This window comes from Engraulis encrasicolus, chromosome 7, assembly GCF_034702125.1.
Source record: "Engraulis encrasicolus isolate BLACKSEA-1 chromosome 7, IST_EnEncr_1.0, whole genome shotgun sequence".
Taxonomy (NCBI): domain Eukaryota; kingdom Metazoa; phylum Chordata; class Actinopteri; order Clupeiformes; family Engraulidae; genus Engraulis; species Engraulis encrasicolus.
The window spans coordinates 29,374,957-29,392,106 of record NC_085863.1 but is presented as its reverse complement, the minus strand read 5'-3'; the positions used below and the strand labels follow the sequence as shown (position 1 = coordinate 29,392,106).

The 17,150-nt window shown below is 41.9% G+C and overlaps 1 protein-coding gene across 1 annotated transcript in view; it reads right to left on the bottom strand.

Annotated features, from left to right (window-relative positions):
• LOC134451804 (FERM, ARHGEF and pleckstrin domain-containing protein 1-like) overlaps nucleotides 1-16,787 on the bottom strand; it is a 21,923-nt gene extending 5,136 nt beyond the window's left edge. Inside the window, exons 1-12 of the mRNA XM_063202203.1 lie at nucleotides 16,681-16,787; nucleotides 11,837-11,990; nucleotides 11,032-11,136; nucleotides 10,884-10,926; nucleotides 10,503-10,581; nucleotides 8,319-8,416; nucleotides 7,137-7,251; nucleotides 5,812-5,959; nucleotides 2,476-2,571; nucleotides 1,785-1,948; nucleotides 340-408; nucleotides 126-201 (exon numbers count right to left, since the gene is read on the bottom strand). Coding sequence (XP_063058273.1) covers nucleotides 126-201; nucleotides 340-408; nucleotides 1,785-1,948; nucleotides 2,476-2,571; nucleotides 5,812-5,959; nucleotides 7,137-7,251; nucleotides 8,319-8,416; nucleotides 10,503-10,581; nucleotides 10,884-10,926; nucleotides 11,032-11,136; nucleotides 11,837-11,990; nucleotides 16,681-16,787 — 1,254 coding nt within the window. The remainder of the gene's footprint in view (nucleotides 1-125; nucleotides 202-339; nucleotides 409-1,784; nucleotides 1,949-2,475; nucleotides 2,572-5,811; nucleotides 5,960-7,136; nucleotides 7,252-8,318; nucleotides 8,417-10,502; nucleotides 10,582-10,883; nucleotides 10,927-11,031; nucleotides 11,137-11,836; nucleotides 11,991-16,680) is intronic.
• Nucleotides 16,788-17,150: the final 363 nt, after the last annotated feature.

Genomic DNA, 17,150 nt, shown 5'->3' with positions numbered 1-17,150 from the left:
CAAGTACTTTTCTAATCTTTTTTTACTTTAACTATTAATTACTTCAATCAAATAGGAATGCTCAATTTTGTTGTACTTGTTACAATGACAAATGAAAGATATTTAACTCTACTGTATATACATACCTGCTTGGAGACGTCAGTGAGTAGATCGGGGGAGGACCTGCATTGGCGGGTGTCATAGGGCACCTTGCAGTATCTCCTGCACGATAAGACAGCTGATATCACAACACAACATGGACGCCAAATCCAACAACTCAGATAACATTTTATTTCCATAAAGCAATATAAAGAGATTATAAAAAATCATTCAGGGTATTTCCTTGAAGTGTACACACACCTCTCGAAGGGGAGGTTTTTCCTCTCTCCTCTTCCCACGCAGTCCAGCAGCTGTCTCTGGGTCCTGCCACTGAGGAGTACATTCACACAAGCACATAAGTGAAAAAAGTGAAAGCACACCGGAAAACCTCCAACTCCTGTTGTCATTGTGACACAGCACTCCACAGCACACAAGTGCACACTGCACACAACGGAATTGCATTTATGCCTCACCCATGCAAGGGGGCAGCTCCAACTGTCATGGAGGAATATGGGGGGGAGCACTGGTTAATCCCCCCATCAGTCGAACCAGGCAAACTTTGGACTACAAGTCTGACACCCTAACCGCTTACCCATGACTGCCCATATGAACTGGTAGTTGGATTTTAAAACTGTTTCTAACAATTTAAAAAAAAACTGTCAGAGGACCTTGGCGGAGGTAATGATTTTTCATAACTAATCATAAATCAACTTGCACGAGAGAAAAGGAATCAGTACAATTCACACCAACTTAAAACATGCATATTGATGGAGCTAACGATGGTATGTGTATATTACATTATGTCTACAAGGGAACTAGCCTATGCCTAGAGACAGAAGGGTGTATTTTGAATATGCAAATGTCATGATGTGTGAAGTACGTAGTAGGGATGGCCTGGCCCTCAGGAGCGCACAAACTGGACTGAAGAGCTGTTTACACGTATATGCGGATATTTTTGAAAATGCATTGGTTTTGGCCCCTCGTTTATATTTAAGCAGAGTTTTAGAATGCATTTTTTGTGTGGTTTTAAAAAATAACACATTTAGGGGGCTAAAACGCACTTGTCACAATGGATTGGTGTTTACATGTTAACGGATAATAAAAAATAAAAATAAAAAAGTACAAATATCAGCATATGTGTAACCAGCACCTTGCCAGATATTCCTTTCAGCCTGTGCTACATGTGTTTCCACGAATTAACTCATTTACCTGGTCAAAAGTGTGTGGTAATTAAGATCAGCTGGTTCATTGAAATCGCTGGAGCAAATATGTGTGTGGTCGGGATTTTATTTCCTGAGCCCAGGAGCTCTACCCCAGAGGGCTCTGCACTGCTGTGCAGCGTGCTAACTGGTATCACAAACGCCAGATGTGACGGATGATTTCCAGCCAAATAAATGGTGGTTAAATACATTTCAATAAGTTAAATTAATGCATTTTGTTGGCTGCCATTTTGACCAGGACTCCCTGGCAGAAGACGCACTTACTCTTAGTGGGACAAGCCTGGCTAAATAAAGGAAAAATGAAAATGAAAACAAAAAGCTCAAAAACCACCTATTTGCACTAATCCCATTTGAATTAAATTGTAGTGATTTCTATGGTCATCCATACATCTACAGAAAATCTGGTCCAAAATGTTTCTTTTTCACCCACAGTGTCCTTTTGACACCTGAATTGGGCAGGAAACTGCCCAATCTGGCAACCCTCACCTGTATCTGAAACAGGAGCCCTTGCTGTATAGGAGGGACTTGGTCCGCGTCTCTGGTTCTTCAGACAGGCGGAAGAAGGCGTGGTTCTCCACACACATCTTCCAGAAGGCCTTACACACGTCTCGGCTGGCCATGGCAAACTCCAGCGTGTCCTTCTGGGAAGGCTGTGAGGGAACAGGGCAGGGCACACAGGGCAGGGCACACACAGACATAACATAAGCACAAACAAGCGCAGGCTGGCATATACATTTAGCCTATGCACATTCATACACACACACACACACACATGTACACACACACAGAGATTGGAGATTGAGAGAGAGAAAGAGAGAGAGAGAGAGAGAGAGAGAGAGAGAGAGAGAGAGAGAGAGAGAGAGAGAGAGAGAGGAAGAGAGAGAGAGAGAGAAAGAAAGAGAGAGAGAGATAGAGCAAGAGCAAGAGCAAGATGCATGTGTGCACAGCACACAATAATAAAATCAGATCAAGACAGTTGTCGCAACTGTTCTAACCATAGCATGACACATACATACTTCCCACAGACTTGAAAATAATGGTGTTCAATGCCAACATTTTGAAAATCAAATCTGATTAACAAAGTATGAGGATGTATTTTATACACATGATACAACACAACTGATGATAATAATCTGATGATAATAATAATAGACACTCACTAATAAAATCCACTCACCACTATTTTTGCGTGGAGTTTGATCAGGAAGTGCCTCCTCTTGAAACTCAGTTTGCGTATTTTGGCCCAGCTGAAGGTGTTTATTTTGCGGTTTCCCTGGAGACATTTGAAAAAAAAAAAAGGTCACACTCACACCTTTGTGCCAGGGCTACAGACAGTGATTGGCAACCTGTATTCAGAAGGTAGCTACAACCCACTGTCACATATTCCGAAAGACCTGACTTTACCTGTTATCAATTAGGACATTTAGGATGAGGTCTGTTGGGAAATGCGACACTGGATTATAGCATCTGAATCCAGATTGCCCACCACTGACAGCAGGCACGCACTTAGTGCCAGCCCAGACCCTGGGTATTTCTCAAAGTGAAGTGTCCTTCCCTTGCTAGGACGACTAACGCCCATTTTTCCAAAATATATCCAATTATTAATTATACTTAGAACTAGTTATTGGATACTCTTTGGTGAAATCTGCAAAAAATGGGCGTAACTCGCACTAGCGAAGCTAGAACACTTCACTTTGAGAAATACCCACTATCTGTATTCAGTACTGGATCACATTTATTATCCAAGTCAATGTCCAGACAAAAATGTGTCTTTATTTTTATACTTTAAGCAGGACTCAAAGGGGTATCGGTTACTCTAGAATAGATAGATACATGTCTGGATGAATCTCTGTGTGACCTCTTTAGAAATAATTTACTTGTTCACATTTCCAAAGTCCTTATCAAGTTTAGACACTTCCAAACACAGCCAAAAGTTCCTGTGGTACATTTCTTGCCCCTAAACGGTCTGGCTGATTAACTGTTTAAATCCCTATGACATTCTCTTTAACCTAAAACAATACCATGGCAGCACACATTTAAAGGCCAGGTGGGGTCCCCTCTTCTGGGGTGCTCCCTAGGTGTGCTAGATTCACTTACATTCAGGTTACATTCATTAAGCTTCGTTTGGCCCGCTGCATGAACCTGTCACTGCGCATAGTCCCAGGGTGTACCCACCAACTCCCCATCCCCTATTCTCTTCTCTTCTCTTCTCTTCTCTTCTCTTCACCCCCACCACTCTGCTGTCCCCTCTCCTTGTCCCCATTCTCTCTTCCTCCTTTCCCTCCTCCTCCTCTTCCCTTCACATGGACACCACCTGCCCAACCCCTCTCTTCTTTCATCTCTTCCACCATCATCTTCCCATCCCTTCATCGTTCTCCTCCTCCTTCTCTTCCTCACTTTACAACTCCTCTCCCATCCCATCCCCTCTCATCCACCCCATCTCCTCCTCTTCCAGCCCTCTTCTCCTTTACCATCCTCCTCCTCATCATCCCCCTATACCCCTTCTTCTCCACCTCCTCCTCTTCTCCCAGTCCCCATCCTCTCTCCTCCTCCTCCTCTTCTTCTCCTTCACCACTATCTCCACATCCCATCTCATCCTCCTACTCATTCCTCATTCCCTCTCCTCTCTTCTCCTCATTCCTCCCCCCCTCTCTCCTCCTCCTCTCTGCACCTCATCTCATCCAACATTCATCCCTTCATCCTTCCCTCCTCTCTCTCTCTCTCTCTCTCTCTCCTCCATCTCCTCCCCCGCTCCCCAGTGACTCCCCTAGTTGTCTTTAAATAGTTTGTGGACCTGGTCGCAGCAGCAGCGTGTGACCTGGCCGGTGCAGTGGGGCACCTGGAAAACAGTGAAGTGGATCGCACTATCGCACTATCGTTTACTGATTAATACTGTTCTTAACTGGGTGCTGAATCCCACATAAAACATAGATGAGTGAATGAAGCGACGGACTATTCAGATTATTCTTTGTTTATTCACTCCCGAACGTTTCGGGCAGAGCCCTTCTTCAGTGTGTAATGGCGCTTTAACGTTTAATAAAACTTGTAGCCTCTCACTGCAGAAGGGGTCGCCGGCGGGCCTATTCCCTATTTGCTGAAAAGACTCAACTACATCATAACAACATAGCTATGACATTACCGAGAGCCTTAAGTAACAGATTACAGTTTTTCTCGATTGGTTTGGCTAATTACTCGAAACTGAGATGACATTCTTAAAATAACACGGACAAATCCTCAAACCAACTTGCAATTTCCCAAAACAGAATGGCATTTTTCATTGCTTTCATCAGATATCAAATGCTTTGTACATGTCTCAATGTTTAGTACATCTCTGCAGATGGATATGTACAAATACCCTTCAGTTGACACATTCAGCATACATTTAGCACATTTTCCAAATAAATTGACCTTGCTTATCGAAACGAATTAGACAATTGTCAGTCTAATGGTTGCCCTCTCCAAAACACGTCAGCATTATTTAATTGTGTAAGTCATCATATGCAAAGTGGTCTACGCAATTCCCAAAACAGTCAAGGACATCATACTTTAAGAATTTCATTACACAGTAAATTCATGACAGTGTTCAACAGGTCAGATGGTATTGTAACTTTACTAATTAGTAGAAAATAATTTTACAACCGTGTATACTACAGTTTAGCCAATTTCATGACATTTTTTCAAACAACATTCTGTTTTGAACAATTGCTAGTTGCTTTGGCATTTGTCCATGTTATTTTGAGAATGTTATCTCTGTTTTGAGAAATGAGCCAAACCCATGAGAACCCTGTGATATATGGGCATTATTTTCTGTATATGAATTACTGTAAAGAAAGTTACTGATAAATGTCCTTGGTAAATTATCTGTGTTGTCAAACTCCAATGGTTTCACTCACTTTTTCATTTTTATACATAGTCGAAATCTGTTAGCTGAACGTAGATAAAACACCTAACCATTTTGAATGGCAGTGCTTACACAATGGCAAAGGGAAAATGTATTTTGAGGGTACTGATGATATATGTGGGGAAGAAATTTAGTTTTGACACATGGGTAAACTGTTTTTGGGGTGATATGAGCGAGTGATGAGGATCCATGTAGTTATGCTGAACCATCCAGTTTATTTTGACAGAAGGACTAAATGAATGCAAATGAGCCAAAGCAATTGAGAAGGATCTATGCCATTTTGATGGTACTGACTATTTATATGTGAGACGGTTTAGTGCTGATGCAAGAATGAGGTGTTTTGGGAGGTATATGACATTTTGCTAGTTTTCTGAACTGTTGTGCAGAAGTGTAAGAATGTTTGGCCAAATGACCCAATGGTTATAGGAATGTCATCTCAGTTTCAAGAAATGAGCCAAACCAATCGAGAAAAACTGTAAGACATGGCCATAACAATTCTTCAGCGTGTAATGGCACTTTAACGTTTGATAAAACATTTAATAAAATGTTTGTAGGCAAATAAACACGGAAACAAAAATCGGAACAGTGCTGTCCTTCGCTTCATTCGCGTACCTGAAAGACCAGCACTCCCGAGTGCGTGACGGCCAGATTGATCTTGGTGCCCTCTCCGTCGCTGGCGGCGTGAGGCCGGATGCCCAGCATCTCCAGCTTGCGCGCCACCTCCAGAAGCAGGCCATCCGCTTCCGCTGGGGTCTGACCCCTACAGAGGAGTGGAGAGATTAGATTAGATTAGATTAGATCACTTGTATTGGTACCTAAAGGTAGATTTGATTGGCAGCTAAGTGATCTCCACTCATCCAAAGCATTCAGGACATTTACAACACACATAACATACAAGCATTCCACACTGAATATTTAGACAATACCAAAAGTAGCCTAGTCCATCCTATTAAAAAGACATGGTGTCACATGAAGTGACAAGGGTACAAAATAATAGTAGTTTGATGAGTATATGATGAAATGAGGTAAATGTGAGATTGGTAAATATATAGTAAAATAAGGTAAGTGTGTTGGACAATTAAAAAATATGGTAAAAACAATAGATGATAGATAGATAGATAGATAGATAGATAGATAGATAGATAGATAGATAGATAGATAGATAGATAGATAGATAGATAGAGAGAGGAGAAAAAGACGCAGAGGGAGATGAGCATGAGCATTAGTGTATAATGACAGTGTTGAGAAATGTACGAGGGCCAAGGTCTTCCGTTCTCGCACCTAAATTATTGTCCGTGTTTCTATAGTCATGTCTAAAGCTCACACTACTGGGAAATAACAGGACTTATACACACACTGTAAAACATTGCAGGCAGTTAAATGCAGAAAAAATAAGTTGCCCTGCTTCCTTAAATTTGTAAGTTAACTCAACTTTAAAAGACTCAATTTGAGTAAAGTAAAGTAAAGTAAAAGCAGCAGGACAAATTACTTTTTTGTGTTTAATTGGCTGCAATGTTTTACAGTGTAGGTCAAACTAAATTCTGCTACATTACAGAAGGGTGAGAAGTACTTGACTACACTGCGATGCTCATTGTGACAGCTAGGTGTCATCTTTGTGCAATAATTTTGAGGAATTGTATTGTGGTTCCATACACGCCAGGTTTCCACTGCTTGTGATGATGCAAAAAATAAAATTTACCTCAATGGTTTATTGTTTTTTGGGTGTTTTGGGGGCCAAAAAAATTCCAACAAAATGTTTTTCAATATGTTTAGCTTCGCTTAGCACATTTTTTTCTTTCTCCCTTTCTCGCTACCCCTCTTTCTCTCTCTCTCTCTCTCTCTCTCTCTCTCTCTCTCTCTCTCTCTCTCTCTCTCTCTCCCCCCCGATTCATTGTGCATGGTCAAGACAGATCAAAGTGGGGCAGTGCAGTGGGCACCTGTGTCTCTTGTGGAAGCGCAGGATCTTTTTCTGGAGCCACTCCTGGTTGGGGACATATTTCTTAGTCTCCAGGTGCTGCACGTCCAGCACCTCCATGTAGTCTCCAATCTCAGCTGTGGGAAGAAAAATAAATATATAACACAAAATAAATAGATAAATAATAAATAAAAAATCGCCAATGGAAAGGAGGGACAATTTTAGAAGAAAGAGAAAGAAAGAGGGACAGATTTAGAAAGGCGTTTCTGAGGTAAAATGTACTGCTCATCACATTTACTGAACATTACACAACACTAGTCTGTGGCACGCTGCTTTTCTTCAGGATGTAAGATTAACAAATGACCATACTCTTCCAAACTCAGCTGCACACTCACAAAAATCTCCAGTGAACAAACAAAAAGCCTGAGGGTAGATTTAGAAGGGTGTTTTGGGGGAAAAGGTTCTACTCATCATATTTACATTTCACAACACTACTGTAGTAGGACAGTACTTTCCTTCACAAAGGGAGATTACAAATGACTATGGTTTAAACTTGCACAGATGCACTTGTTTATTTATTTAACAACCAAATTATCACTCTGACTTCAGTCTCTCATCCCCATTTAAAAGAACACCGTAAAAAATGTTGTCGAACCTTATGTCTAACTTGGTGCTATTAATTTCACATTAACATTTAAAAGTGCAGTTCTTAGAGATTTTTAAAACAAATAGACCACAAATATGGATCGGAGCATTCGTCTCAACGAGACAAATATGCTTATTATGAACGCAAATGTGCTGATGTTAACTTTAAATATAAATACACTTCTAATATGTTGTTCTATATTTGAAAGAATGATACATTTGCAGTGCAGCCCTGCCGTGATACATGTCCCCTAAAAACAAAACCAGGACTTTTCTAAAACTTCATACAAAACAAAAGGGCCTAATTCTAGATAATTGCACAGGGCATGAAAATGCCAACACTATTATCAACAGCAGCACAATAATAACACTGGCATTAGGCGCATGTGTGTGTGTGTGTGTGTGTGTGTGTGTGTGTGTGTGTGTGTGTGTGTGTGTGTGTGTGTGTGTGTGTGTGTGTGTGTGTGTGTACGTTCATGCATGTGCCAGTATGTGTGTGTGCCTGTGTGTGTGGGTGCGTGCGTGCTCGCGCGCTGTAGCCTTGGCGTACTGTACTTGCCTTGCAGCAGATGGGAGACGAGGAGAGCAGCAGTATTGTCGTTGCATGTCAGGCTGCCATTGGACAGATCCTGCTTAATCTGCAGTGCAAACAGATACCTGTGCCAGAAACAAAGGTGGTGTCAATCCCGAATTCAGTAAGTAACAACCCTGCACAGTAAAACATGGGGTGTTCATTCAACACGCAGAGAGTGAATTTAACCTCTTCTAAAGTGTATTTGGTCCCAGACTACTCTCTAAATATTGAATTAACACTGTATTTTTTTACTGTGTGCTGTGTTTTACTTCCAGAACAGGTGACTTGACTGAGTAGTGGATCTAACGGTCTTTTGTTGTCATTATGATCCACTGATTAAGAGTCTTACTCTCTGAACCCAAATGTTGACAACTCTGCCCCGACAGTCTATTATTACAGTAGCTACTATATATGTGGACACTTAAGCCTGTTGAGACACGGCGTTATGAATTTGCTGTTACCATGAAGGGCAATGACCAAGTCGTAGTGCATTACCAAAGGCCTTGTGTTACGTCACAGTAGTGTAGTAGTATGGTAGTTAACTTTTCAATGACTATTACAGCGTTCCACTGGTGGAACAGTGTGCATTATGGGGCTACATCTTTCTCAAAGCATGTAGTATCAAATACTACATTGAGGAACATGGACTCTGATGAAGATGGCTTGCCATCGAAACGTTAGTCCTTATGTTGTGCACTTGAATTAAAAAAGAAAAAGCATCCCATCTGAGTTGCTCCGGTGTCTTCTCTTCATTCAAGATTACCTGCCTCCCTCCCGTTGATGCACCAGATGTAAAAACAGAAGCGCGTGGAACCCCTTTTTTGTTGACTACATTGAGGAAGTCAGACCAGCTCAGTTGTAAGTAACTGCTCTTCTTTTAGTATCTTGAAGATATTGTTCAAAAGGCTTCTTTTGGTTCTGGAGTGATGATAGCAGACCAGAAGTGTTTGCTTTTAGAACCTACCATTAAGGATAAATTAGATATTGCCACAGATGTCAACACAATCCTAATTGCTTAAGACTACGATAAGCAACAACCTCCCACTTTACTTGTGTAAACAAATATGTTCCCCATCACCTGCAAATGTGTGATTTTAAAGACAAATTGCAGAATTGTGTAGCATCTGTTGTTAACACGTACCATCTCAACCACTTAAGAAGTAGTTCTGCATCTTAGGATAAAGAAACGTCATTTATTTGTGTTTGTTTAAGAAACACCCTCACAACATGCCATCATCACCAACCATACTGTATCACCAAAAAGGCTTTGTTTGGTTACCACACTTCCTCAGGCACCATCTGGGCTACTGGGTGGTGTTTGCACTTCAATCCTTTAAGGTAGTTAGCTCACAAGTTTTTCCCGCCCAGTCTCCCCATCTATCTCCTGCTTTAATGTTGCGATCTGAGAAGCACTCAGCGTCCACGTTACCATTGGAAGCATCTGGCACTAGAGTGTGGCTAATAACTTTATGCAGGGCTGCTGACAGCTTTTGCTGGGCCCAGGACAAATTAATCTGAATCGGGGCCCCATCCAATACATGCAATGTACTGAGCAAACAATTCGGGGGCCCACCTTTCCCTGGGCCCGGAACAACTGACCCCTTTGTCTGTCGGCTTCCCTGATTTTATGCAGCATGTTTGTTTGGCTAGCTACTGAAGCAAACCGCCTTCTTTGAAGTGTCTCTACTCGTTGGTCTGTGTGGGGTTGGCATGATGGGCCGAGGGAGGAAATGAGGGCAGTGTAGGTGTGTCGGATGCCAACTAGCAGAGGTTGACGGTAGACCGTTAGTGGGCTTCCATATTTCTCCACTAATGTGAACGCTCCATACCGTCATGAGTTATGGACAAAAAAGAACTTTCCATTGCCGTTGTGTTGTGTTTAGTCTCTGTATGTCTTTGAATGTCTGTTCATGTTTTTGTTTTATGTTACATGTTCTGTAAAGCATCTTTGGGTATTTAGAAAAGCGCTATACAAAATTGATGTATTATTATTATTAGTAGTAGTAAACCTCCCTTCTGAAGCCTCATACAGTATCAGTAACCCTGAGCTGCTAGAACTTTAGCTCAGGGGTGTCGTGCTGTGTCTCCCATGCCAAACTGAAGCATGAACTGGTTTGGTCACTGGTTTGAGCCCTATAGTGAAAGATGACCTTGGTTACATAGGCCTACCTGGTGAGTTCCTTCTGGAGTTGACCGGGGTCAGGTGGAAAGAACTTCACAATGAACCGGAAGGACACATCATTGATATCTACAAACAAAGGAAACGATTGTATGCTTCTATCTTGAGATAGAGAGGGTAATACTGTAATACTGTTATACTGTATTCTTATCATTACATGCTGCATGGGAGTGATATCAGAACCATAAACGTTGTTGTAAACCATGGGCATCTTTTCAAATAGGGAAGATGACAAAAGGTGTATATTCTGAGATCAGTGCAAGCAGAAGGGCGTTAATTCATTACGTATTCATATCAAAGTTAAAATCTCCCTTTATGATGTTTTAAGTCTACAGAGATAATAAATATGGAACAAATTACCTGAAACTTACTTTTAACTTGCTTTACCAGAGGCTTTAGAAGTTCCAACCACACCTACAATAAAACAATATAAACATTCATATGAATAAGCAACTGCACATAAAAATGTATGGGTAGCTATTATGTTGAAGTCTATAGACTGTGTTTAAAAAAACTCACAAAAGTGCCACAATGGTGACGAAATTCCAGTCCAAAATACTCTTTCTCTAAAAGTTTCAGGTGGCCGCACACTTTGTTGTAGAAGTCATTCCCAAGGGCCCTTTGCTGAGGACACAAAAACACATAGGCTATTGCATCGCATTCTAAGTAGGCCTAAATCCTACAGAATTCCTTGATCTGACTTGTCTGCAAATGACACAGTCTCTCCACTTTACATTCTGGTATTAAAATACCCCATGCCATCCGGTCCCTTGTTGTCTGTCTGAAAGATGGGCTGATTTAAAAGGGGACATGTAGGTAGCCAGGGAAATGTTCGAGCTTTATGTTCAGTGCCCTCAGGCCATAGAGAAATCAGGCCAGGCAGACAGACTTAAAATCCAGACCAATGACTTTTTACCCTGCAGTCAGTCTTTCAACTCAATTCTGTGCCACTCAACAGGGAGAGAGATGAGTCTTTTATCCATCTGATTCACTTATTGTCCCACCACTCATGCACAGGGATGCACCACGGAATGCCCCATGGCTCTGGGGTGGAAAAAAATAGTCGCAATAAAACATAATGGGGCCCTTCAATGTAGTCTCTTTGTCATCGTACAACTGAGGAAAGAAGTACATCTTGACACGCCATTTTAGACTTGTTCCACAGCAGGCTGGCATTGGCAGTGCTATTAAATCACATTGAACAACGTCTTGTCGTGTATGTCGGTGTGACGGTATTGATTGACTGACTGGTTTATTTATGTCTATAAAAAATAATTAGCTGCTGACAAAGGTTCAATTTTCTAAATTGCTCTTTTGGTCTCACCTCGACTTCGAAAGTCTGCTCACTGTCGTCGAGAAATATGACGCGTAGGCTGAGGAGGCTCTCTTTGCGCGCGGCTTCAGATCTGACAGAAATTTTGAAGGGCTCGAGCCTGCTCCTGATGCTCATCCTCCTCTGTTCGTCACGACAGCACACCCTGACAATGAGACGGGAAAAGTAGAACATTAAAAGTAACATTCAATAGGCCTACTGGTGCATATGAATATTACTCTGATGTAGTAGATTAGTAGGATGAGTTTTTTGTTATTCTTATTTCCACTGCACTGTCACGGGGCCACAGCTTAGGGCAAAGCCCATTTCTAATAAAACATATAAATGAGGAGATTATGACATGGCATGGGGAGAAATGAGAATTTGAAGAATTATCTTAATTCGCCAACATGATATCCCTCTTAGTAGTTGCATCTCAACAGTATAAAAATGAAATATAATTAAATAAACTAGGGTTACTTAAACACACACTACACCACACACACACGCACAGAGCACAGGCTACATCACAACGCATCCAGCTGGTACTACTCACTTTTCCCCTGTCGACAACAGTCATGTTTTTTTAGAAATCAGTTTCCAGTGTCGATGTGAAGTATTCAAAACAGACAGGATTTGTAGAACATTTCAGCAGTTCTAAACTCTGCAGGTGAGAGGTTCCCGCCATCTCCGCCACCACAGTAGCGCACGCTCCCGCTGTCATCCCGAGAAGAGTGATGGCCGAATACATGCACGTGCGTGGGGACCTGAATGTCTGTGAGTGCGCTGCACACACGCACACACTCACCGCACAAAGACATTGCTTACGCATGTCTTCTTTATTTTCAGGGCGCTTACTTGGAGGCCTCTTGGCGCAATGTGGCTTCATCATGGATAGATGCATTCTGGAAATAGTTTAATTATGGTGATGGTATTTTTGGCCTGTATATATGGCATATGGAAGCTTGTGCCAATAGGCCTATAAAGCACACATACCGTATATTCAATGACATACAATGTACACATTTCCCTACAGGCTATTATGTGGTCAAAAATATCACATGTATCACATGGATAATGAGTCAATGTGCTTTACAATTCCCATGTGCGTACCGTGTGCGTGCAGTGTGGGGAGGCGCAAATTGAATAGCCTACTATTATATCATCATGAATTTACCTAAGGTAGATATCTGCACTATTATTCATCTGTTTTAATACATTGACTTCCTAGAGCTATCCATTTCAGACACTACGGATCGTACAGTAGCCTATACATCGCGGCCAGGACCATCTCTTTAATCTGAATGTGCCGTTTGTGTTGCTGTTCGCTAGATGGCGGTCACATCACAGCGCTAGTCTAGTGCCCTGTAGAAAAATTCCATTACTGTCTGTCCAAAAGACCGACAGGTTTCCAGGAACAAACTGATGACCACCTTAAATATGCCCTTCTTTAAAAAGGAAAACCCTGCGTTAAGCAGTTTACATGGGCCTATAGGACCTAGGCCAACAGGCTAAGATACCAACGTTTAAAAAGTATTTTAGGCTAGGCCTATATTTAGGATTCCTCAGTCACAATTGTGGTTAGACAAATATTCTTACAAAATATAAACGTCTGTTTATTTCTGTCGTATTTTGAATAAAACTTTTTAAGGCATTAGGCCTACACTAGCTATATGGTTATAGGCTTATTGGATTATAACGCCTTTTTTATTTATGGCAAGGGGAGTCGCTAAAGTAGTCTAGTGCTTTCCAAATTGATGACTTGAGCATTTGATTACCCACGCCCTTTCTATCTAATAAATAAAACACACAAATAACTTTAGATCTTTAAATAGTTAGTCTACCTGTGTTTGACAGGCGGGTGCGTCAGAGCACATCATAATCAACCACCAAATTCCTCTTTGTTTAAAACGTAACTGGGCATTCGTGCTGCATCAGGCGGAGTAGGCTGCAGAGGCACTGTTTCTTCGCAGGTTTATTTCCACGCCACGGGCCGACTGAATGTGTGAAAAGAATGGGATTGTCACATTCTCCGTTCCTCGAGTCGGCACGCGCGCTCTCCCCAGTCTCTCCGTTGTGCCCCCCTGCAGTGAGCAGTCGCTGCGCGCGGCCCGCTAGGTGTCTTGCCTGTGGCTGTTCTTACCCTTTGCGTTTTTAATGTCAGGATTCTTCATGCAGAAAATTGATTCCCAATGATACCAATGAGCGGCTCGGTCACTCAAGAGAGAGAAAACAAGCCCCCAAAACAAAAACAGTCGAATGGCATAACAACATGGGGAAGAAGAGAATGGGAATTGTTAGACACGCACAAATGAGGCACAACAAGCCGGTAAGTCTGCTGTAAATAGCTCGTGTGTCAGAAAATCTGAAATAGCCTACTTGCTGCAGGAAGATGGGATTAAAAATTAAAATGTCTGAAAAGTTTAATAAAACAAAGTAGGGATGGCTTGTGTAGGCTACCTTTATCTCTCAATTCTGTGTGGATTTTTCTTAACAATGCCAGTTTTCGGAAGAAGGCAAATACTTTCACGCGCCTGACCTCGGCTTACCAACAGCTGGAACGCTGACACGGGATGACACCTTATACCCCTTCAGGTCATAATGACGCTATTTTGGGCTATTTGGAGAAAAATCACATCGCCTCCAGCCACCTGATATGAAGAGTGCGCCGCGCGCAAAGGGCACGTGTTTGCACTCGGTGACTTCTTGAGCCCTGCCTCTGTCTCTATCTCGAGCTGAGTCTGCTTCGGGGCCTTAAAGGATTCATCCCCGCCAGAGTCGGTAAATACCCTCAACAGAACTGCTATCACATTCCAGAGAAACAAAGAGCCCTGTCGGGACTATGGGGCTGCAGCGTTCGCAACCATAATTAGCCATCTGTCCTTGCTAAGGCACGGTAAACCAAATGTCATCACACGCTCTCGCTTTCTTTCCCCCGTTTTCTCATAATAGTCTCTCTCTCTCTCACACACACACACACACACACACACACACACACACACACACACACACACACACACACACACACACACACACACACACACACACACACACAGCCACCTTGCTGCCTTCCTCGGGTAAACTGCGAGTGTTTGTTTGGAAACTAAACTCGGCAAACTTCACGCCACGTCGGTAGGCCTACACCTGTGAACAGCTGCAGCTGCTCGCGCGCGGTTACACTTATATTCGATTCTATGCGGGGATTCGTTAGCACCTGTCCTCCGGAGCATCGTGCCATGTCACAACAGTTTCTCCTCCAACTTTCCGCCTCGGACCCGTTTCTCAGCTAAACTTTACATTGGAAAAAAAGATAACGCGGAGGCTGTGCTACTTTATGTATAAAACTGTATTTTAAATACTAAACCAGCAGTGTTTACCTCAACATATTTTCAGTGACTGTCAGGATTTAGGCACACTGTGTGACAGATAGAATATAGCCTAGGGCCTACCATATCTTTTCAAATGAAAAAGTTGACCGTGCAGTGATGGATATGGAATTTCCATGAGCACATCGCACATAAAAAAAAACATTGGCATGTAAAAAAAAATGTAGGAATACTGTTAGGTCCAATTAATTAATTTATAGAGATTATGCACATTATACAACATGCCAATTCCAATCAACTTCCTCCTATAAAAATGCTGTTTTAAAGCTGCTTTGTAGGCCTTTATTCGTTATCAGGCTTTTTGCCTAAACAGCCTCAGGATTGTGTTTTTTTGTGGAAGGTAATTTGCAATAGGTTTACCTCTAGTACCATCATATATGAGGAAAAGATCAGTATGGCCTACTGGTAGAGCATTCAAGATGGAGAAAAGTCATCAACTAGGCCTTATTATTCTAAGTAGTAGGGCACAGTAGGCATACCACGTGAAAAAACAGCAGTTTATTCTGATCCTGAATGTGTGACTGACTGGTTGGTTGTACCACAGCAGTCTGTGATGATCACGGTTCCTCGTAGGCAATTCACAATTATTACTTTGTCACTCCACGTTCCCATAACAGTGTCGGCTGAAAGGAAATGATGATAGATAGGCGGTGAGAGGGGAGGGACTCTCCACAGCACCATTAACGGGAAGGGAGTGTACAACTTAGGTGAACTAGGAACTGTGTGAACTCGTGGCACATTTGCAGTTTTATTCACTTGGATATATTATTTTATCTACAATATATTAAACATTTGCATGAGTATAGTCATAAAAAGTGAAACATTGAATCAAAAGCACATATGAGATTAGAGGATTTAAAAAATATATACAAAAATAAACTTCATAGTTGACAGAGGCCACTGTTCTGATGAGACACTGCAATATGAGACACAGCAATATTTAGAAATATTCTGAATATTTAGAAAAGTACAGACGGCATTCTGATGAATTTGGGATGTTTTTTTATCATGCACCAATGTTGAGATTTAATACTCTACTAAACTGTTTTAGTCTACAACACCAGATGATCATGCCTTAATAAATTAGGTGAAATAGTGATCAGTGAAAAAAAGTTCTGATGTCATGTCATCCCTCACACACACACACACACACACACACACACACACACACACACACACACACACACACACACACACACACACACACACACACACACACACACACACAGGTGTGCACATCACATGCACACACATACAACAGAGAGTGTGTGTGAGAGTGAGAGAGTAAGAAGTGCCGGCGGTCAGTGTGCTCATGTTTCGGGCAGTAAACCACAGCAAATAATATCTGCAACCAAGGCTAGTGGTGGCACAGAGGGGCAAACTAATCCTTCATATTATGTATAGGGTAGTAGGCAGTGGTCTGGGGAGGAGGTGCGGGTTTAAGGTAGCCTACTCATGTGTGAAGTTCACTTCTCAGCGAGAGGGAGCAGAGTTCTCTTGTGTGTGCTCTGGGACTCTCTGGTCATGTCCTGCCTGACTCTTTCCTTCACCTCCACGGCACTCTCTGGGGCCTGCATTTGGCTTTCACACCAAGAATAGTTGTTAGAATAGGATGCAATGGGTAGAATGGTAGAATAGAATAGAATAGAATAGAATAGAATAGAATAGAATAGAATAGAATAGAGCAGAATAGAATATCACTGCCTGGCCCAATTACTTGTTAGAAACCATCTCTGCTACAGCTCAGTAGAGCAGGTTGTCTGGCATCACAAAACAATAGTTTTTGAAAAAATATTTGCAGATGAACAAAATACAAATATATGCAAAAAAACATATAACCGTAGTACACACACACACACACACACACACACACACACACACACACACACACACACACACACACCATGACAGAGTCACAAAGACAGACAGGGAGAAAGCAA